Source organism: Petromyzon marinus, chromosome 64 (genome assembly GCF_048934315.1).
Source record: "Petromyzon marinus isolate PM22_M1 ecotype Great Lakes invasive population chromosome 64, UKy_Petmar_22M1.pri1.0, whole genome shotgun sequence".
Taxonomy (NCBI): domain Eukaryota; kingdom Metazoa; phylum Chordata; class Hyperoartia; order Petromyzontiformes; family Petromyzontidae; genus Petromyzon; species Petromyzon marinus.
This window is the reverse complement of record NC_133730.1, coordinates 3,342,868-3,366,941: the sequence shown is the minus strand read 5'-3', so window position 1 is coordinate 3,366,941 and position 24,074 is coordinate 3,342,868. Positions and strand designations below refer to the sequence as shown.

General features: G+C 51.9%; 2 protein-coding genes across 10 annotated transcripts in view; one reads left to right on the top strand and one right to left on the bottom strand.

The window, feature by feature from the left end:
• LOC116956250 (uncharacterized) overlaps window positions 1-20,764 on the top strand; it is a 27,982-nt gene extending 7,218 nt beyond the window's left edge. The window contains exons 2-3 of the mRNA XM_032977692.2: window positions 9,702-9,753; window positions 10,347-20,764. Coding sequence (XP_032833583.2) covers window positions 9,702-9,753; window positions 10,347-10,619 — 325 coding nt within the window. The 3' untranslated portion in view covers window positions 10,620-20,764. The remainder of the gene's footprint in view (window positions 1-9,701; window positions 9,754-10,346) is intronic.
• The window catches only part of LOC116956356 (high affinity choline transporter 1-like), a 61,305-nt gene continuing 57,827 nt past the window's right edge, over window positions 20,597-24,074 (bottom strand). For all 9 annotated transcript variants that reach the window (XM_032977944.2, XM_032977949.2, XM_032977952.2 and 6 more), the window contains one exon: window positions 20,597-24,074. In XM_032977944.2, coding sequence (XP_032833835.1) covers window positions 23,484-24,074 — 591 coding nt within the window. In that variant the 3' untranslated portion in view covers window positions 20,597-23,483.

The following is a 24,074-nucleotide window of genomic DNA, read 5'->3' as shown; positions in this document are numbered from 1 at the left end:
TATTGCGGTCGTGTGGCGACGTTTAAACTTTTCGGCAAGTAAATGCTTGCCAGCCCTCGGAATGTACTTTGCGACGTACAAATGACATGTAATGATTATACAACGTGCCGTCTCGCTGAATTAATTGACGTGGGCATAACCTGCGATGAAAATTGTTTCACGCTTGAGGGAAAAGGGGGTAGAATAATCGTAAAGGTTTGCGCGGTTAGCTACATTACGATGCTAAAGAAGTTCAACATACATAGACTTACACAGAGACCCATAGACTTACACAGAGACCCATAGACATTCACACAGAGACCCATAGACTCACACAGAGACCCATAGACTTACACAGAGACCCATAGACACTCACACAGAGACCCATAGACTCTCACACAGAGACCCATAGACTCGCACAGAGACCCATAGACTCACACAGAGACCCATAGACTTACACAGAGACCCATAGACACTCACACAGAGACCCATAGACTCTCACACAGAGACCCATAGACTCACACAGACCCATAGACTCACACGGATGCCCATAGACTCGCATAGAGACCCATAGACTCGCACAGAGACCCATAGACTCACACAGAGACTCATAGACACTCACACAGAGACCCATAGACTCACACAGAGACCCATAGACTTACACAGAGACCCATAGACACTCACACAGAGACCCATAGACTCTCACACAGAGACCCATAGACTCACACAGAGACCCATGGACTCACACAGACCCATAGACTCACACAGAGACCCATAGATTCACACAGAGACCCATAGACTCGCACAGAGACCCATAGACTCACACAGAGACCCATAGATTCACACAGAGACCCATAGACTCGCACAGAGACCCATAGACTCACACAGAGTTCCATTATTTGTTGTCCTTCCCAGAACCTCCGATTGACACGTTTGGCTTTGTATAATGCGAAAGAAGTTCAACAGACATACTATGTACATCCCGAATATGTGAGTTCAATCCCAGGCCACGGCTAACATCGCTGGCGAGTGACATCTGAACCAGTCCTGGGTGACGGGCGTGGTGAAGTATGGTCAAACAACCCCCTTGACCGACATGGTCTACATTCACAAAAGGGGCTGAAAATGTTTTGAATTGTTATCGTTAATAATATCGTCAAGTCTACCCTAATTAGCAAACTGCACTTAATTTTTACACTTTAAGTTGCATTCATGTTTAACGTTAGACACAGCACGTTAAGGTTTTCCGTGTTATTTGTTAACCGTCGTATAAATGCCACTTTTGACGTTCACGGAAAAGTTTTATATCGGTGTCGCGTGTGAGCGCCGGGGCGTTTTGTGTGTGCAAGGGGGCTGTTGGGGGTTGTGGTTTGCCGCTAAACTTTTCCACCTATCCTGGTTTTCCCAGGGATCGCCGCCCTCTTGTCGGGAGATCTGTCGGTCTTCCCGGGACATTGAACCTTCCTGGTTCCTTGCCGGCCGCGCAGTGATGCCTGTTTCAGCAGCTTCCCTGCTGTGATTGTCCCACCTGATGACTGTCGCTTGTGTTGCGATCGAAACGTCGGGATCTATTTTTATTTTCTGCCTACGTGATGACTTTACCGAAAGAGCCAAAGAGTGTGGATTCCTGCAGTCACGAAAGCTTCGAATCCCGAGAGTAACGAATTGCCATGTTTTGTTTCCGCGACGCAAACCTTACTAATTGGCTGCGTTGGGTGATGGTGGCGGGTTTAACAGCACATTTTTTTCTACGCGATCTAGCCGAAAAAAACCCTCGTGGATTATAAAAATGCCCCACCACGACTTTTGCTTCATAATACAAGGGGGGGGGGGAGGGGGATAGAGCATGTCTCATGATAGAGAGAATACGGAAAGCGTTTTAAAGCCCTCTGTCAATCCATTGTTGGACAAATACCTCGCCAGCCTGCGTCAGTGTTGGGCGCTTCATTGACCCGATCATACTTGACCCACGGCTCGTAATTTGCAGCGGTTGTGAGTGAAACATTTTTCTTTTCTAGATTTGAAGCTTTTGTGACTGCAGGGATCCATACTCTTTGGTTCTATTCGGTAAAGTCATGTAGGTAAAAAAAATAAAACAACAAAAATCACGACGTTTCGGCCACAACACAAGCGGCCTTCATCAGGTGAAGGGACCAGGCTGTCTCGAGGACAGCGCTGGAGTGAGACAGTCTGGTGACTTTACCGAATAGAACCAAAGAGTATTTTTCTTCTTCCCCGATTTCACCTTTAACTTTTAATTTTAATTTCCCCTTACACATGCTAACAAACACAAGATTCGGGATCATTTGCCAATCGTCTTGTCGCTGGCACGTGCCCTCTCGGTGTTTGTCATTGGGAGGTTGAAGAGGGCCTCTCTGTGTCTCAGGCCTTGATGGTAGGGAATGCCTCCATTGTGTTTTCTCTTCTTCTTCTTTCTCCCTTCTCCCTTCTCACTCCTCCCTCCTCCACAATTTGCTCTCAGCATTTCTCGGTTAATCCGTTGAGAAATGCGTTTAAACCTCCCGAGAGCTCGGGATTAATTGCCTGCAAATTGAAAACGGCAAGCGTACGTCACTCACCATGGCAGGGACCAGCGGCGTCAAATAAGTTCGTCGAGCGACTCGGCCGCGTGGAGGTGGGGTAAAGTGTGGGAACTCCCGCCTCTTCCAAATTGTCTGGCCAGGGTGGAAGAGTAGGCCAAATACCCCACGCGCTGTAGGGGGTCTCCGCAACCTCCGCCAGCGGTGGCGTGAGCGAGCAGTTGCAGGTGCCGCGCCTTTTACCTTTTGAAAAATGTACCGGCGGCGTTGTGAATGTTGGCAGCAACAACGACGACAAAGTAGCGGGCTACATTTTTGTATTTCACTTTAATCATTTGGGTTTAACTGCCACCCCCCCCCCGCCCGCCCGCCCGCCCGAGGCTAAGGTACAACAACCATTTACCGCGGTGGCACAGATGGCGTCGATTGGGCAGCCGGAGGAACGTTGCAGCGACGTCGGGCAGCGGCTTCGTGAGACGCCTCGGAGCGAAGGGGGGGGGGGGGGTGTGGCGAGGACTTTAGAACGTTCGCAGAACCTATGGCCGGCCACACTACGGGCGGACGCTAAACGCCGATGAGGCGAGGACTGCCGTCGTTTGCCGTGGCCCGTCCGCTGACGTCGCCACCCGTGGATCCTCTCGCCCCGGCTCTCTTTAGAGTCGGCGGCGGCGGCGACACGGCCACCCGCGCTCAGCCCCGCCGAGCCGGCGGTCTAGACGAGGCTGAGGACATCGTTACGGGCGACGTACGACGTGGTGGTCACGTGACACACGTGCAGGGAATGTGGCATGGGAGCCGTGGCCTTCCTGCTGTTTGTGGGCGGCAGCAGCGGCACACCTGCGCGCATCATTAGTTCTCTTGGGTTGGTGGTCCAGGCAAGGCTGAGAACAATCCACACGAGCAAATGTGGTGGTCACACGACACGCGTGAGAGGCATATGGGATGGCGGTCGTGCCTTCCTCTGCTGGTTGTGAGCAGCTTTGCGTGTTGTCAAATCCGCGAGGCGTGTAGAACGTTATTGGATTACAGTTTTCACAGGAAACGGGAGCCAGGACAGCTCTGGCGAGATGTTAACTATCTCGCCCGGTATACAGGAGGTCATGGGTTCGAATCCGACCCTGACGCCTGCTGTATAGTTGGGGTTTGCGTGTTCGCTCTCCCCGCGGTCGCGTGGATTTTTCTCCGTGTCCTCCGGTTTTGCCCTCCACATTTATAAACACGCATTCGGAGTATTTGGCCGCTATAAATCCACCTCGTCGGGCTGTCGTTTGTGACGGCCACGTCGCTTCTGAAAAAGAGCTCCACATAGCTCGGTGGGCCTGACCTGGTAAAATAAAAAATAGAAAAACTTTTGTTAATTTTTTTATTGGTTTTCGAAAACCAAGAGGGAATTCGTTCCTTCGCAAAACGATCGTCTCCGTCGAGTTGAAGGAGCAGGAGGTGCCCCCCCCCCACCCCTACCCACACCCCCCCCCCCGTCCCTCCGTAAACGTGCAACGTCGGCCCAACGTCGGGGCGCCAACGTCGGCATGGTCGCTGGGCGTGTAGAGAGCTGTGCCCGGGAGATTGCATCGGAAGGGCACAGCAGCGGCGTTGTGTTTCGAAGAACAACGTTTCCACGAAGCTCCGTCAATCGCACACGCCGTCACGGCACACGCCGTCACGGCACACGCCGTCACGGCACCGCCGTCACGGCACCGCCGTCACCGTCATCATCCTGGTTGAGCGGCAGGAGGCCGCTAAGGGAAAAGCAAAGAATGGACCGTTGCGCCGTACTTTCTGCGCTCCCACGCGCCTGTGCTGATCATCCCCCACCGCCTTTTGAGCCCACTGGGTGCGGTGAAGCATGGTCGAATAATCCACCGCGGTCCTGCCGGAGCAGGGGAGGGGCGTCTTAGCGGATTTGGGGGGAAGGAGAGGGCGGTGCGTGTAACGTGTTACCCTACACGAGGTCTGGTCGGGTAAGCTAAGCAGGTGTCATCGGCTGTGTGGCAACGTGGAGATGCGGCGGGCAGGCGGGCGGGCGGGGAGGGGTAGCGCAGGGAGGGTTGCCAAGCCCGGAATTGGCAATCGCATCGGTCCTCGGTGGTTACCATGGAAAGCAAATCGGTGAGATTGTAACGACGACAACAGGATATTTTAAGAACATCAATTAATAATAATAATAAGAACGACAACCAAAAAAAAGAATTCTCTCGGAATAGCTTCAGCAGTCCGGAGTTGGCAACCCGAGAACACAGGGCGGTCGCGCGTGTCACCTACCCAGTCGGTGTAAATATATACACAGTCCAGAACAGTTGACTATACACGACCGTACTGCACCCTGCACTGTGCCGCACTCTACTGTATCTCTGAGCGCAGCGGGGTTTGCGTCGCTTTGGTATCTGTCCACCTCCGCCCGTCACTCGGGGGTTAATTTGCGGCTTCGTGCCTTCTCCTCCTCCTGCCTGTGTTGCTATTTCGGGCCCCCGAGAAAAGCCTCCGCGCGATGTCGTGGAGCGACCGGGCGGGCCGCTTGGTGATTTGGGCTGCCGGCCGGCGACTCCCCGGGTTCAGTCCCCTGCCACGGCTCGGGTCAGTGGCGGTCGTGACCTCCGAACTCTTGGTCCCCCTCCTCGTCCTCCCCCCCGCCCCCCCCCGTCCCGTTGTATCAGTGTTCTTCGTTGCAAGGCCCGCGGGCCACCGGGCGGCCCCGTGGTGGTCCTTCGTTAGCGGCCCCCGACTCATCCCATCGCCGTCGTGCCGCTGCCAAACCCCAATGGCTTCAAATGCGTCGCGGCCCTCGCGCGCACTGCCGGCGTCTTATCGACGGGAGTGGGACCCCCCCCCCCCCCCCCCCCTCCCCCCTCTGGAAATGAGTGGAGAGTTCTGCATTAGACAAACTCGGCACTTGGCTGGAGTGGCGAAGTATGGTCAAGCAAGCGCCGTGGCCGTCACGGTCTGGGGTGGGGTGGGGGGAATATATAAGCTGCACAAAATGGTTCGAACGGTGGGACAGCGGTCAGCGCACTGCGCTTTGAGCCTGGCGATGTGAGTTGAATTGCTGGCGTGGCTAACATCCCGCGGTATGATTCACCAGCCAATACTTGACCAGTGTGGCAAAGTATGGTCAAACGGCACCCACGACTGACGATGTGGGAAGGCCTTCGTCCGTGAGTGGAATTGGGAGGAGGCCTTCGTCCGGCAGTGGATTGATCATGACTGATGGCGATCGCTTGGGGTGGTCTTCATCCAGCAGCGGATTGATCATGACTGATTTGACGACAGCGATGGTGATGATGGTGAGCCGAGGATTTTGTTTAGGTGTTGGGACCACAGAGAGTTGGGGAGGGCGAGTTGCAGGCAAACGTCATTCCTGGTGTGGAATTTATAGTGGCCATGTGATGTCTGTAGAGGAATCTGCGAAATGTGTGAAAATGGTGTTATCGTGTGAATGTTTTTATTTATTTATTTGCAGTACTTATTCTTGGCTATCTTTCGACGGAGGGAACTTCATCGTCCGTTTCGATTTTTGTTCATCGAGAAGAAATGCAACGACCGCCGTCTGGCGGGCAATTTATTGTTCAGTATTTAATAGTGTAAAAACTTTGCACGGCAAACGAGACATCGACATGCCCCACTTGCAGACCTTTAACACCGTTGCCAGAAAGACTGCACTGGTCGACTTGGAAGGATCAAGATGAGCCCCCCCCCCCCTTCATGGAAACAGAGGGGCATCGTACACTCCTAGCGCACGCGGGCGCATGGAACATTCTCGAGCCGTCCCCTTAAGGGGAAAAGAGAAGGAGTTCTAGGCCAGGTGGTTCCCCCCTCCTATACGGAGTCTGCAATGAGCTGGGTCGGATTGGGGGGAGGGGGGCGCGGGAGACAGGGGGGTGAAAAAGACAGCGCGGGGGGGGGGGGGGTATAGCTCCTCAGTGGTTAAAGAGGAAACCACGAAACCAGGAAGGACGAACGCCCAGCAGCCGCACGTCACGTCACGTTCTTGAGATGTGTATGGGGCCTTCTCTGTCGCGAAAGAGTTTGGGCCGTGCGCGTGCCGGTGCCGCGGTCGCCGTTTTGCGGCACGCGCGGCAAATTTTGGAAGAAGTGAAACCGAATCCATCGCGCCGCAGCATTTCGCTCGGATTTGTCATTTTCAAGGCATCGCGAAGAGAATTGGCGACTTCCCGGTCTGCTGTTCGAGAAAGCCTGCCGGCGAGCTCCGTTCACATTCGCCCGCGTCGCGGCCGGAGGAGCGCGACGGGACCCAATGTGGCGCCATTGCTTGGCGCGATCGAAGCCGAGCACCGACTTCCGTCGCGGTTTGGGGTCGTGCCACTTTTACGCGTTGTTCGGAGCGGTGTCCGACGTTTCGCACCACGTGCCGGCAGCTCCTGCTTCAGGAGCGCACGTAGCGGTGGGAGGGGATGTGGGGGAAGAAAAAGAAACGGCATCGGGTTAGCCGATTCTTGTTTGGCCATTTGCAGCAACGCCGGAGATCTCCGTTCGATGTCGAAACTCGAGAGCTGCGACGGTGCTTGGCACCGCTGCGGTCACTACCCCGTGCGGCGGTGTCACAAGCCGCGCGCTGCCCGGCACACCGAAGCCTCCGCTGGCGTCACCTTTGCTTGGCGTGGCGGAGAGGGGGTGGGGTGGGGTGGGGTGGGGTGGGGGGGGGCACACGAGCGCGAATTTTAAGGCAAAAGGCGCAGCCCCCTGCAATTGCCTGCTAAACGCCACTGCTGCCGGAAGGGCCCCACAACTCGATAGCCCTCGGAAAGGGGCGCTTGGGCCTCACCCTTCCACGCCGGCCGGACGAGGCGGCAGCGCCCGCACTTTACCCCCGGCAAATACGGCATCCTGTCGTCGGAGTAACCATGGCGTACGGAGGCGGTCGGGTGGGGGAGAGGGGCCGGTGGTGGGGAGAGGGGGGAGATCAAATCGAAGCGGTGACCTCTGGGTTGCAAGTGGAGCGTGTTGTTAAACCATCACACCACAGTCGGTGTCCGCTTCATTAACGTCGACAAACCAAATCAAAAGCCCCTCCACAAACTCCCGGACCATTTATATTTCACGTCAGCTGCCTCGGTAGAATGTTACACGCGCTCCCTGCTCTGAACCCGCGCTGATTTTCACCCAAGTCGACGGGCGTTTTTGGCCTGCTCTTCCGCGCTGGCCGAAAAGGCCTTGCGAGACGTGGACAGTAGCCACTCTGTACCCCACGAGCGCTCCGCGACCTGGTCACGTGACCCCTGCCGCTTACCTGACTGGAAGTTGCCGTTCCGAGCAGCGATCCGAGAGAACGTCCGGGGGGGGGGGGGGGGGGGGAGGACGGGAGGTGGGGGGGAGGAGGCCTTCATCCAGCAGTGGATAAATGATGGCCGGCGTTTATGGCGCCGCGTGCAGAGGGTTCAGCTCTGGCGTCATTCTCTTTTAGAATGACGCCAAAGTTGATTCATGAGCGGAATCTCTCACACGTGACTTTAATATGTGGGCAGCAGCATCCCTCGCCCCTCGCCGAGCCAGGCCTTCAGTCACCTTGTGCCGCACAGCGACAGCTGCCGATGATGGGGGGGGGGGGCGGGGGAGGGAGGGGGGGGCCGCGAGACGTTTTGTTACGCGACCGACGCAAGCTCATCCGTTTCAGAACCGTGCTTATGCAAGGAGTGGCGTGTATCCAGCCCGTGCCGTCATTGAGCAATGTTTCTCGCGACACTTTAGCTCTTGCCTTAAAAATGTACGTAAATACGGCTCTCCTTTTTTTTAGTAATCTATTTTTTTGCGTCCGTGGAATTTGTTCGTGGCATTGCGTGGCCTTGAAGACGAAGTCTCGGTTCCGCATTCCTTCCCCGGCTTGTTACGGGAACGGTTGAATGACTCTACGGGACGCGGCTTTGACACTGTCGCGAGGTTTGCTTTTTTTGGCCGAGAACAAAGTCCCGCGCTGAGCACTCTGGTCAAAGTGTGGTGAAACGCATCCAATCGAAGGTTATCCAAAGCTATAAAACGCACGCACGCACGCAAACACGCAGAGGTGGTTCAGACTGCCGAGCCAGCATTATGAGGGACTGTACGTACGTTGAACTTTGTTCGCACCATACGTAGCCCATTGCACTGATCGGAGGTGCCAAGCATGCTCAAGTGAGCGTATGTCTACCTGTCGGAGCTAAATTTGCTTCGTGGCTTTTCCCAATTAAAGCAACTCGCGAGTCATCTATCAAATTTGGCAAATTCAGCGCCTGGCTGCAGCACTCCGTGGCCTTACTCTACTCTAGGAATAATCTCACAGGGTCTTTTGAGGTCCACTGTGAATCGGACTATCGACTTGCTGGGGGGGGGGGGGGCATCCTGGGTTCGAATCCAGGCAGCTGCCTGTGATTAAACCGTGTTCTAGTGAGTTGATGGTCTTAAACCTGGCCCCCAGTGACTCGCATAGACCCATCAACTCACCCAGAGTCCCCGTAGACTCGCGCAGACCGAGTTAAGATTAAACCGGGTTCTCAACTCCAGTCATTTGTCAACACTGACCGCCCAACAACAACAACAACAACAAAAACCCATCGCATTACATTTTGTGCTGCACTTAAATTGTCTAAATGACATCTCTGAGAATCAAAAACTGCGCTTTTTGTGTTTAGTTTGTTGTCCTTCCCCCACACCTCCGATTAGCACGGGTGGCTACGTACGATGCAAAACAATTTCAGCCAGCGTACATACATTCATGCTGAAAAGTCCATTTGACTGTCAACTAATGAACATTACCGCATCCGCATCGTCCGGATATCCGCATCGCCCACGTATCCGCATTGCCGCCCAGATAGCCACAGGATCGCCCAGTTATCCACATCATCGGCACATCCTTCGCCAGATATCCACATCATCACCCAGATATCCACATCATCGCCACATCATCTCTCAGATATCCGCATCATCGCCCAGATATCCACATCATCGCCCAGATAGCCACAGGATTGCCCAGATATCCACATCAACCCCAAATAATTGCCCATATATCGACATCATTGGCCAGATATCCCGATCATTGCCCAGATATCCACATCATGACCCAGATATCCACATCATCGCCACATCATCGCCCAGGTATCCACATCGAAGCCCACATATCCGCGTCAACGCCCAGATATTCACGTCGCTCAGGTGACTGTTTATTTGTTTTCTTCTCTTTGCCATGTGTCTCAGCTCCCCCGGAACCAGCATGGTCGCTATTGACAACAAGATCGAGCAAGCGATGGTAAGTGGAACCCTGTGACTCGGTGAGGCAAACACACACAATTCGACCGTAATGAGATTCGCACAAAAAAATGCAAACTGAGAGGAAAATGTGCGGCAAAAATAATGCGTCGATACGGCACAACTCGAAGCACCTCAACCGCCTACAAAAACTAAAACTATAAAAAAAATATTTTTGTTATTTTGGCAGGTAATGCCAACGCGACCTGGCCATCACAAATGGTAGCTCAACGTAGCGACTTATCATCGTGTGGAAATTTACAGCAGCCAAATACCATAGAGGCACGTTGATTCTAAATGTGGAGGGGAAAAATCGGAGGACCCGAAGAAAAATCCACGCCACCAGGCATCAGGGTCAGAATCGAACCCACGGCCTCCTGTATACTGGGCGAGGTAGTTAACATCTCCTAGCCACCACAGCACCCCGGTACGCATTACCATACGCGCTATTATTACTGGTATCCATACTCGATATCTGTCCAAACCATCACAAACATTTTTTTACATCTCCCCTCCGCCGGCCACCCAGGCGGTGGCGAGATTCTGACGTCACATCCTCCCCCCCCCCTCCCCCCCCCCACCGTGTTCCGGCAGGACCTGGTGAAGTCGCACCTGATGTTCGCGGTACGCGAGGAGGTGGAGATCCTCCGCGAGCAGATCAAGGAGCTCGTGGAGAAGAACAGCCAGCTGGAGCAGGAGAACCAGGCGCTGCGCGGCCTCGCCAATCCCGAGCAGCTGCAGGAGCTGCTGAGCCAGGTCCCGGACTCCACCCCACCACCAGCCGCCGCCGGCGACGGCCAGAATGGCGGCAACAACGGCGGCGGCGCCGGGCCGCCGCCGCAAGGCAACGCGGTGCCGTCGGCCTGAGGCCGCGATGTCCGACCCGGCGCCCCGCGGGCCGGATGCGTGGGGGCAGCGACGGAGGGTCGTGGCGTGGCCCACCCAGATGGGGCCTCCACCGTCACCGCGCCACCGCCACTGATAGAGAATGGCATTGCCTCATCGTGGCGTAAGTATAGAGGCGAAGCGACATGGTGGACATGAATGAGGGATGGCGACACGGGGCAGAGCTGTAGGTTCGAGATACAGAGGTCGCCATGTGGAGATGGAGGTGTAAGAGAGCTGTGGGCAAGAGGCAAATATTGATTTAGGGTGACAGCGAGATGACGACAATATGTTCAGAAGGGGGTGGCCTTTCTCGCCAAACAAAGCCCGGTAACCCGGCAGCATTCGTTCAACAAGCTCATGCCCTGCTGATGAGACCCAAGAAGGGTCGCAAACCAGTGCAGAGTTTTACGCTCAAAAACAACCGCCGCTGGATAATGCCAGTTGGCGGAGGCGATGGGCCGTTTGTGCGCGTGCAGACGCGGGACGGAGTACCGGCCTGCGCTTGGCTCTCGCCGAAGAGAGAGAGAGAGAGAGACAAGAGAGAGAGTGTCCCGGGGATGAGAGGCACGGACGAGCGGTCACGTGACCGGCCTTCGCGAGGTCACACGACGCCGTGCGACCGCCTGTAACGCGTGCGACGTTTCACGTGGCACGCGGCCGGTTCGTCGCACGGCGCCGCAAGAAAAATGCAGCAGGGGAGAATCCCCGTCGGCTTTAAAGCATGAAATGTGTGTGCCGTTCATCTCTTTCTCTCTCCACGGTTTTAAAAATGAATGCATCCCGACTACTGCCAGTGCTGCTGCTGCTACTGCCGCGTCTGCCGCGTCTGCTGCTGCTGCTGCTATGACTGCGATCGTCACAAGGCGGCGACTTTGAAAAGTTGCGATGGTTTTGGGGCGGACATTTGCAATTGACGTGGCGCGTTGCGTGTGTGTTAGTATATATATAAATATATATAACGTAAGGGTTATCACTGCTTCGACAGCCGCAGGGCTGTCCGGTTCAGTCGGACACGTGGGGTCGACTGCGCCGTTTTCCCGCGGCCCGTGACATCACGGGGGTCGCGAGAGTTGGCGGCAGCTGATTGGCTGTTGGGGAGGTTCTCCATCGCTGATTGATGACGACGAAGATGACGAATGGACGCCGCCGTGAAGTTCTGGAGAAGGGCGTTTTTTGAATCGACGTTGTTCAGATTGGAATAACCTCGTCAAGGTGCAATCCTATGTATTATGATGATGATGATGAGATCGGTAAATGTATATTTTGTATTTTATTTCATGGTCTCTGCCCGAAACGGGAGGCGAACCCCAGCAGAGATTTGGCTATCGTGTAAACCCCCCCCCCCACCCCCCCCAACACAACTCTTTGAACGACTCGGCAAACGTTACCGATAAGTAAAAGTCATACGTGGCGGTTTGCCGTGGCGGTGTTTGTTACGAGGGTGTAGGAGAGGCCGCCCTTGCGATTGCTCCAGACTGATGGGGTTGGTTGTACGTCGACCGCCGCGCTGGTGCAAGGGCCGCCCGGCCCCGTGGGCTCGTGCTGGTGGAGGGTTGCCGCCTTTGACCTCTGACCTGCAGAACAAACACCGGGGCGGTCGTAGGCACCCCGACTCGTGCGGTTGGCTCAAACGTGGCCACCGTGCAGGGCCGCGGAGCTTCGGCGCATTGCTGTGGGGGGGGGGCCCGCTTCCGGTCGGCTTCTCGCTTGTCTGTGGGTTTTCCCCGCGCCTCTGAATCCTAGCGGGAAAAAAAAAATATCGTGCAGCGCGTTTGCACGTCCGCGCTGTTCGCAAATAATGCGGGGCGGGGGGGATGGGGGAGAAATTCGTGCAGCTGGCAAAAAAACAAATGTTTGAATCTTCCGCGGAAGCCTTACAGATTTCCCCATGACAGCAGCTTAACTATCCTCCTTCCTCCTCACGCTCAATCCACCCACCCTGTCCCTCTCGCTCTCTCGACTCCTGCGCCCCCCTTCGCCCGAACAATCTTCCCCCCTCCGCATTAAGCGGCCACCTTTGCTCACGAAGCTTCCGCTCCTCGCTCACAACTCGCACGCGTTGTTCCCTAGCTCCCCTTAATCTCCACGTCATAACCACCACCGGCACTGTTCCCTCTTCATATTCTCATTACACGGCTTTCACTCATTTAACCCCATTCATGAATGCAATCCATTCGTCATCAATTTCGCTTTCACCGAATTCATGCATCATCACGGATTTGCCCCCCTCCCCCCACCCCCCATTGCTTCCTCTCATCTATTTCATTCACACCTCATCTCACATTCATACGTCATACCATTGGTAATTATTTGTAAAGGGCCTTGAACAAGGAGCCATGTAAGTTATTTTAAGATAAGATAAGGTTAATCCTTAGGAATACCAGGACAGATGGCAACTCAACCCACGTGCTGTCTACCTCATCGCCTTGTCCCCTCGCTTCTGCCTGTGACATTACCGTAGCGAGCGGAGCGCAGAATCCAGATGACAGACCGCCGGCGGTGGATGAACACGTCGGCGAATTCGTTAGAGGGGTTTTTTCTTCTTCTTCTAAATTGAAATTTGGGACGTGAAATATTACAATCGATTTTCGCAATTTTTACTTTTCACAATTTACATTCGCTATTTTTCATTGGCCTTTTGGCCAAGCCGCCCGCAATGCGCCCCCCCGGTCTCGACAGATCCCCGCTTGGGCCTGGTGAGCGCTCGGTGCGGGGTGACCGCCACGCACGGCAGAGCATCGTGGGCAGCGCCGAAACAAAAACCAACAAATACGTTGCTGTACTGTACTCGTACACTCGCACATTTACACTCCCTGCCTCCATCTACCCGCCAGTGCACGGCCCACGCGTGGCAAAGTATGGTCAAGTAAGCCCCCCTCGTCCGGCGGTGGATTTGCGATGCAAAGGTACCGTGGATGCCTAACGCCACGAATCGTGTCGGGACGTTTTTATTTTTTATTTTTTAAAGCTAAAGAAAACGGCGATTTCGTATCTGGAGCAAAGATTGCGCGGGCTCAACGTGCCATCTAGAGTCGAGTCACGCCCGCAGGAGGAGCGTTCACGAGGCAGAGTGGAGCGGCTAAAATAATCCTCATCGACGTGGGTAGAAGCGGTCGTCCCCACGGCAAGGGGTCGGCGCCCCGGTCGGGGAATGTGGAATTTCGATCATCGTTTCGAACTGCGAGGGAATGGCGATGGCTTGGGGGGGAGGCCTTCATTCAGCGGTGGATTGATCACGGCCGACGACGACGGTGGTGGTGATGATGGTGAAGGCTCAGTAGTGGTGGCTATGCACGTGGCCTGTAATCCAGCACAGCGGAGGCAGCGCGGGGGTTGGCAGATCGCACAAGTGCGTCGATGAGGTGCCATATCTTGACTCGCCAGGAGGCGGCGGTACGGCAATTGCGGACTGCAACCTGTTCCATCCGTACGGGATAGAGTGTTTCCCCCTCGCACGCGTGTGGGTTTACTCCCGGGTGCTCCGGTTTCCTCCCACACGGAAGCGCTCGTCGATTGGCACGAAAGAAACTCAAATGTACAGGTTGCGTAAAAAAAAAATGTTAACACTTACATGGGGCTATCGTTTTTTAATGGGAAAAGAACGGATAATACACTGGAACATGATGACAAATGTTATGTTTAAAAAAGTCAAAGAGTCTCCCACTTGTTCGCCATCATTGTCAACACACGCCTGGAATTTCCTCCAGGCGGTCTCCAGAGCCCGAGGCACATTTCTCGTGGTGTCGTTGCAAATTCTCAGAAGTGTTCACATTTTTTTTTTTAAAGCACCCCAGCGTAGAGGGCTGCAGAGCTTGGAGCGGGTTGAAGTTGTTGGCGCTGGCTCACCGCGTCGCTGCCGCCTCTCCGTGGCTTGAGTCGTTCGCTCAACCTGCTCGGCTCTCAGGAGCCATTCGTTGAGCGATAGAAAAGAAAGCACATCACGTTTTCTCCGTGCCAATATTTAACAAAGTGCGCTCTCTTTAGCCTCTGATAAGCGAGAGATATTTTTGACCAGTGCCAAGCGATAAAAGAATTGTTAAAAGGATTTGGTGTTGGGGTGGGGCGGGAGGGGGAGAGGTTTTGTGCAAGTTCCCACCCCCCCCCCCCCCCCCCCCCCCGATTAACAAGTAGGCGACATTGCACCAGCCGATGCGACCGAGTGCCAACGTTGGCCGGACGTTTGCACGTTTACTGGGAAATGCTGTCAGTATTTCACGCAATCTCTATGTACCGTAGCTTCACACGTACACACACACACACGCATAATCTATTTTTTAAACTGTTCAAAAACAACTGGTCCAAAAATTGCTGAGTGTTGGTGACAATGTAAGATAATACGTTTGCTATGGTTTGGACACATTTCGAGAATTGATACCAGAAAGGAAAGTGATAAGTACCGGGGTGCCGTGGTGGCGAGATGTTGACTACCTCGCCTGGTATACAGGAGGTCGTGGGTTCGATCCCGACCCTGACACCTGCTGCTGCTGCTGTATATTTGGAGTTGGCGTGCTCTCCCCGTGGCCGTGTGGATTTTTTCTCTGAGAATCAACATCACGTGCCTCTATAGTATTTGGCCGCTGTAAATTTCCACGCGATAAGCCACTTGGCTGAGCTATCATTTGTGATTGCCAGGTCGCTTCTGAAAAAGAGCGACACACAGGACTCAGTAAGGGGGGGCCTTAATCTGGTGAAGTAGAAAAAAAAATGTCTTGAGTTTCGAAATAAACTCTTGGTTCTGAGAACACTGAAGAGGGATGGGTGAAGCAATTTGCCTCGGTTTAAGTGGCCGTTACGGTGGCAAAACACTGAACCCTGCTGGTAAGGCTACCGTAGTGCACGGGTTTGCTTGTTTGTCCGCAGATGTGGCACAGTCAAGGTTGAGAGTTATGTTTGTACGTATGTTGACCTTCTTCCGCACCGTAGGTCGCCAACCGACCGCGCTAATCGGAGGTGCGGCCTTGCAGACGCTGAAATAATTGTAGGAGATCGGCTCCACGGCAATTCGGGAGATTTTTGCTGTTGTTGCAAAACTCTACAAATGCAGGGCTCCCGTTCGTCCGTGGTGAATTCGCCGATGATCTCCTCCTTACCCGTGAACATTTCGCGGATAATGTGGAGAAAAAAACGATTTTAATAATCGCCTCCTGGATAAATTCGTTGTCGCCAGCCCCTACGGCCATCGACGATAGCGTGAACAATCGGTGCTTAATAATCTAAACGCGCACGCCACGGTTACTCCGACGACAGGCTGCGGATATGGTGGCGGCAAAGTGCGGGTGCCGCCGCCGCCACCTCGTTCGGGCGAGCGTGGAGGAGTAGGCCAAGCTCCCACTTTCTGAGAGCTATAGAGTTGGGGGGAGGCCCTTCCGCCAGCAAGCCGTTGCAGGGCTGCACCTTACCTTGTTTGCACGAATAGAAACTTGGAACGGTTCGGAATCTGAATATTTGTTCATACCGGAGGAATCCGATGAGCTGTAAAGATCTTTTGCACGGTTGTCCAGTCCGGGCGCGGATCAGATGCGTTACAACAGGAAACAACACAACAACGCGATAGGACTGCAAAGTATGGGAAAGGCAAACAAATCACGAAAAAAATATATACACAAATACAACGAAACACTTATTTTTATTTTACCAGGTAAAGTCCACCGGGCTGCGTCGCTCTCTCTCAGAAGTGACCTGGCCACAAATGGTAGCCTCGGCGAGAAGTGGCTTATCCGTCACGTGTACACGTATAGCAGCCGAATAACTCTCAAATAATCTCAAAAGCGGCACTGCAGGCGGAACGATGCAGCTGCTTCAGCATCCCCCCGTGTGCGGTCGACATTAGACACAGGCGGGTTAGCAGGCGCGTGTTTATCGAATGGGGTGTGTATCTTTGTGGGCCAGTGCGTTAAGTGTTCCACTTGGATACGCGGTCACGAAAGCCGCACCTTCCATTAGCATGGTTGGCTACGTACGGTGCGAAAGAAGTTCAACATAACACACACACAGACTCGCATAGAGACCCATAGACACTCACACAGAGACCCATGGACTCGCACGTAGACCCAGTTTGTAGTCCTTCACACTCGCCTCCCATTAGCACGGTTGGCTACGTACGGTGCAAAAGAAGTTCAACATACGCACGTGCATAAGAGAGACCGTAGGAAGGGGCCGTGGCACGTTACCTTGATGGTGCCCTGATGAAGCTAGTGCGGGGCCTGTAGCATGATGTTATAAAGGGGCCCTAAATAAAAAAAACACGTAAATATTAAAACACTAAATTTTTACTTGCATAGTAAAGTAATTGTATTTTTTCACTTGCTATACAGCCAGATGATATGACAAATCGCTAACCTTAAACACCTAGTCGTTCATAAAAGTTGAAGGCGATGTAGTACTATAGTGATAGAGCAAGTGCAGAATCACTGAAGCGGAATTGATAGCTTGAAAGCATTTAGCGCAGGGTCCTTGAAAGTGCGGGGCCCGTAGCTACTACTACATATGTAGTAGCTACTGTTGCTACTACATATGTAGCTACTGTTGCTACTACATGTGTAGCTACTGTTGCTACTACATGTGTAGCTACTGTTGCTACTACATGTGTAGCTACTGTTGCTACTACATATGTAGTAGCTACTGTTGCTACTACATGTGTAGCTACTGTTGCTACTACATGTGTAGCTACTGTTGCTACTACATGTGTAGCTACTGTTGCTACTACATGTGTAGCTACTGTTGCTACTACATGTGTAGCTACTGTTGCTACTACATATGTAGTAGCTACTGTTGCTACTACATATGTAGTAGCTACTGTTGCTGTAGTAGCTACTGTTGCTACTACATATGTAGTAGCTACTGTTGCGACTACGATAATCCGGGACTGGTGATGGCGTGCCATTATTTCACCCGAGTAAGCGCACAATAAGTCTCACACCGCTAACAACATTTTGTAAATGCGTGTATATCTGCTGGTTGCAACGCAGAACCTTCACACCCAACCACACAGCAGTGTTCCATGCACATATAACAACTGCGGACTAACAAAGACAAAGACGCCCCGTGTAGCCTTAACAGACTGCTGGGGCAAGTGCTCTTAGCGAGCACCTATAAATGCCGGATCGGCACACGAGGGGATGGGTGCCCAGCACCACGCCCGGCCGCCTTTGTCTCCCCAGCGACAATGTTTACACACCGCACCGGGTACCTAGGGGAGGCCCGGGACCGGTTCAGATAATCGTCACTGGTGTTGCCCGTGAGCAGAAATCGGAATTCGGGCCGCCGGCTTCGCAGCGCAATGCGCTCCCCGCTGCACCACCGCTCCCAAACAACACTACATCAGCACAGATGTCTGGAGGGTACGTCGCGGCGTTTTGTTAAATTGTTCGGGACGTGAATAGAATTCGACCGCGTGGGTTTTTCGTCGTTTTGCTGCTGCTGCTGCCGCTGAGCTCTCCGATGCGGCTTCCGGGGTCGTTCCGTGTGTCGTTTTCTGCGCGGTGTGTCCGACGTTCCGCTCCAGCATGCGGTGTGAAACGCGGTGCATCCGTAAAATACCTTGGGAGCTACATTGAACACTGTGCACAGTATTGGTCGTAACGGTTGATAAGTGTATCTCTTTTAAGTTGTGTAATAACTATCTTGTTTCATTTTGATTTAAAGCTTTCGCGATTGCAGGGATTCATATTCTTGGTTCTTTCGGTAAAGTCACGTAGAAGGGAAACAATAAAATAATAAAAATGTAAAAACAATCCAATTTTATTGTTTTAGATTTTTATTATTTTATAATAATTTTATAATAAAATTGCATTGTTTTATATTTTTATTATTTTATTGTTTCCCTTCTACGTGACTTTACCGAAAGAACCAAGAATATCTTATTTCAATCGTGGCTAAAATGACTATTGAACTGCGATGTTACGTAGTGAACGCTGCGGTGAAAGGTTATTGCGGGTGACCGGTCAGTAAAATTTACGTAGTGAACGGTCATCGCGGGTGACTGGTCAGTAAAAGTTACGTAGTGAACTTTGCGGTGAACAGTCATCGCGGGTGACCGGTCAGTAAAAGTTACGTAGTGAACGGTCATCGCGGGTGACCGGTCAGTAAAAGTTACGTAGTGAACGGTCATCGCAGGTGACCGGTCAGTAAAAGTTACGTAGTGAACGCTGCGGTGAACGGTCATCGCGGGTGACCGGTCAGTAAAAGTTAACCACCTCGATTCTTAGCACTCGTCGATGAACGTATGAACATCAGAATCAGAATATTTATTCACACTGCAGGAAGCCATGAGCCGTGAAGCTCTTTTGCCACGGATTTCCAGCAACGGGTGTGTGGGGGACGGTGGACAGGGGAGGGCCGGTTTCCAGGACGGGGGCATTGGGAGTGGTCTCCAGGAGTGTGGCGACCACGGCAGAGACCAGATGATGATGGGGGGGGGGAGACTGCCAGGGAAGATCTTCAAGAGCGTCTCCTGTCGACGCTGCAGCAGCAGCAGTAGTAGCCGGTGTGAGCTTTGGTCGAAGAGAGAAAGTAGTGGGGGCGTCAATGGCTTGGGCCGCGGTGACGCCCCCATCCGTGACACCCCCATCCGTGACACCCCCATCCGTGACACCCCCATCCGTGACACCCCCATCCGTGACACCCCCATCCGTGACACTCTGATCCGTGACACCCCGATCCGTGACACTCTGATCCGTGACACTCTGATCCGTGACACTCTGATCCGTGACACTCTGATCCGTGACACTCTGATCCGTGACACTCTTATCCGTGACACTCTGATCCGTGACACTCTGATCCGTGACACTCTGATCCGTGACACTCTTATCCGTGACACTCTGATCCGTGACACTCTGATCCGTGACACTCTGATCCGTCACACTCCTGATCCCAGCTTTGAGAGTTCCCCCTCCTCGGGTTTTTGTTTGATGTTCAGAGCGACCCCGTGCTTACCGTAGCTGAAGCTGAGTCGATTGAATGTCCGTTTTGGTCCCACGTTGGATGGGTTCGGATGAGCTGCTGCTGTCAAAGCGGTGCTGTTACCATGCCATCTGTGTCCCAACGTGCGGTTGGCTCCCAGACAGGCTGACTCCTGTACAGGGGTTCCTCTACTTACGAATGAGTTATGTTCCAGAGGTGTGTTCGTAAGTCGATTTGTTTGTAAGTGCAACGTCATTAGTACAGCACACCGGTGTGTTGGAGAGCAAAGCCACAACATTTACAATCTGAGTATGACGTTTCGCCAGCAATTACAACCGGCTTCATCAGGCGACAGCCATGTTCTGTTTACGTGACAAACCATTCTGATTGGCTGTGTCGGGTGGTGGTGGGTTTAACGACACATTTATATATTTACGCGAGCTAACCCAAAAAAAACCTCTTATGGATGACATTGGTCACAAAAGCCTCCTACGTGTGAAAATGTTGTACGGCGTGTACACCAAACACAGAGCATGGCATTAAAAGTTGTATAATCTCCTGTAGATGCCACTGGATCTTCACGTTCTACAGATGTAGATGCCACTGGTTCTTCACGTTCTACAGATGTAGATGCCACTGGTTCTTCACGTTCTGCAGGTGTAGATGCTACTGGTTCTTCACGTTCTGCAGATGTAGATGCCACTGGTTCTTCACGTTCTGCAGATGTAGATGCCACTGGTTCTGCAGATGTAGATGCCACTGGTTCTTCACGTTCTGCAGATGTAGATGCCACTGGCTCTTCATGTTCTGCAGAAATAGATTCCACCACCGCCATCTATTGCGCGGCGGTTGAACTTACGACTCTCGGTCTGAACAGGTAACTGGACATACGGACCAGGTTTGTTCTTATCTCCGATAGTTCGTAAGTCGAATGTTCGTAAGTAGAGGAGTCCCTGTATATGACTGCCCCGCCCCCTTCCCCCCCCCCCCCCCCACCGCCGCTATCCATTTCGAATCTGAAAGGAACTGTATAATAATAACAACGTAATCAAATGTTCGGTAATCACATGTTTATTGTACATTCAGATGTTTAAGAAATTAAAGTTCCTCAAACGGTACATTGCTGCCAGTATAGTTTAAAGAAAGGTATTTCATGCGTTGTGTAAAAATTTCAACCTTTTTTTTCTGTCATGAAACATGTATTAAAACTTAACTTATTCAAACTATAGCCTATGGACATTGCCACTATATCGGTGCTTAAGCTACATTTTTACTTGCACACATCCAGTTTTTATTTAACCAAGCCACGGGTGAGCGGGGTTAGTGGCCGTGTGGGCGTGGTCAATGTGAAAGTGGGCGTGGCAACACAGATCACCTTGTGATCTGTGTTGCACCTCCCAGACATGAGGTAGCTTTCGTCCAGAATCTGCTGAACCAAGTGAGACTTGGGTTAAATCTAGATCCGTCCGAGCTTATGCAGTAGAACTCCTCTTAACGATCACCCCTGTTAACGAATAATCGCTTAACAATGGGCCTCCATAGAGCCCAATGTGTAGTGTAGTGTATAATAGTGTATAGTAGTGTAGAGTATAGTAGTGTATAGTGTAGAGTATACAGTAGTGTCAGTTTAACACGTAGGCTTTCGCGACCAATATTATTCATAATAACGTTTTTTGGGTTAGATCGCGTTTATTTATGTGTCGTAACCCTCCACCACCCGACACGGCCAATCAGCAAAAAAAGTGTCACGTTGACAAAAGACAAATAATTCACTACTTTAGCCCACCGGTGTGTTGAAGAGTGAATCCACATTTACAGTTTGAGTACGACGTTTCGCTGGTAAATACATCCAGCATCATCGGGCAATTCGCCAGAATGGTAAAGCCCTCGCTTGCTCCCGGTTTTATATAGAGCAGCAGGGTGACGTCATCACTTAACTCATATCAGGTGCAGTGATTAGAGGCGGGGGGGGGGGGGGGTATTGTAATTATATAATCGATTAGTAATCAGTCATTGGTTTTGATTAGTAATGAGTTGTAGATTAGTAATTCTTTAAATCAAAATGTAATGTGTATTATTTAATAATACGCTTCCAGGCCGCACTAAGCCGGTAGCTGTCAGAGCGATTAAAGTTATTCTTGTTCCTCTAAATTTCAATGGATTCTCTAATTAGTCTTTGCAAAGACTAATTAGTGCGGCCTGGAAGCGTATTATTAAATAATACACATTACATTTTGATTTAAAGAATTACTAATCTACAACTCATTACTAATCATAACCAATGACTGATTACTAATCGATTATATAATTACAATACCCCCCCCCCCTCCGCATCTAATCACTGCACCTGAAATGAGTGAAATGATGACGTCACCCTGCTGCTCTATATACAACCGGGAGCAAGCGAGGGCTTTACCATTCTGGCGAATTGCCCGATGATGCTGGATGTATTTACCAGCGAAACGTCGTACTCAAACTGTAAATGTGGATTCACTCTTCAACACACCGGTGGGCTAAAGTAGTGAATTATTTGTCTTTTGTCAACGTGACACTTTTTTTTGCTGATTGGCCGTGTCGGGTGGTGGAGGGTTACGACACATTTATAAATAAACGCGATCTAACCCAAAAACCGTTATTATGAATATACAGTAGTGTGTTGTAGTGTATAGTGTAGAGTATATACTAGTGTAGTGTATAGTAGTGTATAAGTGTTGTGTTGTATAGTGTAGTGTATAGTGTAGTGTAGTGCCTGCATAGAGCCAAATGTGTTCGCTTACCGACCATTCCCCTTTTAAAGACAATCTTTTGTAGGTACAGTAAATATCAATTTATTGCATTTACTAACCATATTTCTTTTAATATTGTGTTTATAATGTTGTTAGTATCTTTACGTATGAATACCCATTGTTTCAATATTATAAAGCACGTTTTTTTGGGTAAAAAGGGGTAGCTTTCGATGCTACCGGAACGAATCAAGCCTTTAACGTGTATTTCCTATATACAGTAAAACCTTGGATTGCGAGCATAATTCGTTCCGGAAACGTGTTTGTATATCAAAGCACTCGTATATCAAAGCACTCGTACATCAGTTGTGATCACGTAACGCTCGGCAGACAAGGCGTGTATACGTACTACTCGTATTGCAAGAACCTCGCTCGTTTATCAAATTAATATTTAATTAAAAATTTTGTTCGTCTTGCAAAACACTCGCAGACCAAGTTACTCGCAATCCAAGGTTTTACTGTACTCGCTTAACAACCAGATCACTTAACGACCAGTATCATGGAACCAATTACCGTCGTTGAGAGCGGGGGGGGGGGGTTCTACTGTACACCAATACCCTGGTTTACGCCCTCCCGCTTCACGTACTTTTTGCGACAACGTCCTCGACTTATCGATACCCGATCCCGTTCTACTCACCGTGTACCTCGCCACGACGTACTCTAGAATTACGAAGTTCACCTTCGAGCCACACATTTTTACGTTGCACGGCGAACATTCAAGAGCCAAAATGGCGCCCAAGCGAGAGCGTCCCTGATTGGCTACCCCCCCCCCCACCCCCATGGCGACTTTTTATACAAGTGTAAACTATTTTTTATATGCTAAACAACTAATAATACATATATTATAATAGACGAGGTGATATATTGTAATATATCAATGATATACACTTACTTTTCATAGTTGTGCAGTATGGATGCGCAATTGTTTACTGAGCATCTTCTGTCGAGGTACTGCACCACGTTAGGATCCACCATCCCATGTCTAGCAGTAGTACCGACTGCCACGAGTAGTAGGTTCTGTACCATGTTACAATCCATCATCTCTCTTTGCTTCGATTGAAGTACTACCCTGTGTACGTTCTGGTATTCAGGAACGCATCCTGGTGTAAACCGGGGTAGCAAAATTGGTGCGCATTTACGGATCGTAGATGCGGACGAGTTACTTGCACTGAGGCAGAACGTCCACGGGCTTGTCCTCCCTGCCATTCTCGTGTTGGAGGTCGACCGCTTCGTCCGAGATTACGGCCAGCTCGACGGTTCCCCGGGGGCTGGGGGAGGGCGCCGGCCCACCCGCAGGGTCCTTGCCCAGTCCGCCGAACTCGTTAAAGAAATCGAACCGCGCCGGCAGCTTCTTGGAGAGGAAGAGGTGGCGCGTGAGGTAACAGACGCCGATGTTGCTCAGCAAAGAGACCGTCATGGAAAGCGTTTTCATGGGGAACATCTGGTAGTCCAGGCCACCTTCCTCGTAGTAGCCCGGGTAGCGGAAGAGCGCGGGAAGACCAAGCAGGGCCTCGCCGCCTGTGAGTCTCACAAAGAGGCCCAGGACGAAGCCTACGACGAGGCCGTAGCTGTTGCTGGCTTGGAAGAAGAGGACGAGGCAGAACTGGGGGAAAACGACGACATACGCCATGTCTCCGCACAGCAGCCACAGGCTGTAGGTGGACACGGTCTTGATGGCCAGAATCATCGCCATGCTGCCGATGGCCAAAATCGAAATCCTCAGCACCCACAACGTCTCCTGGTCGGAAGC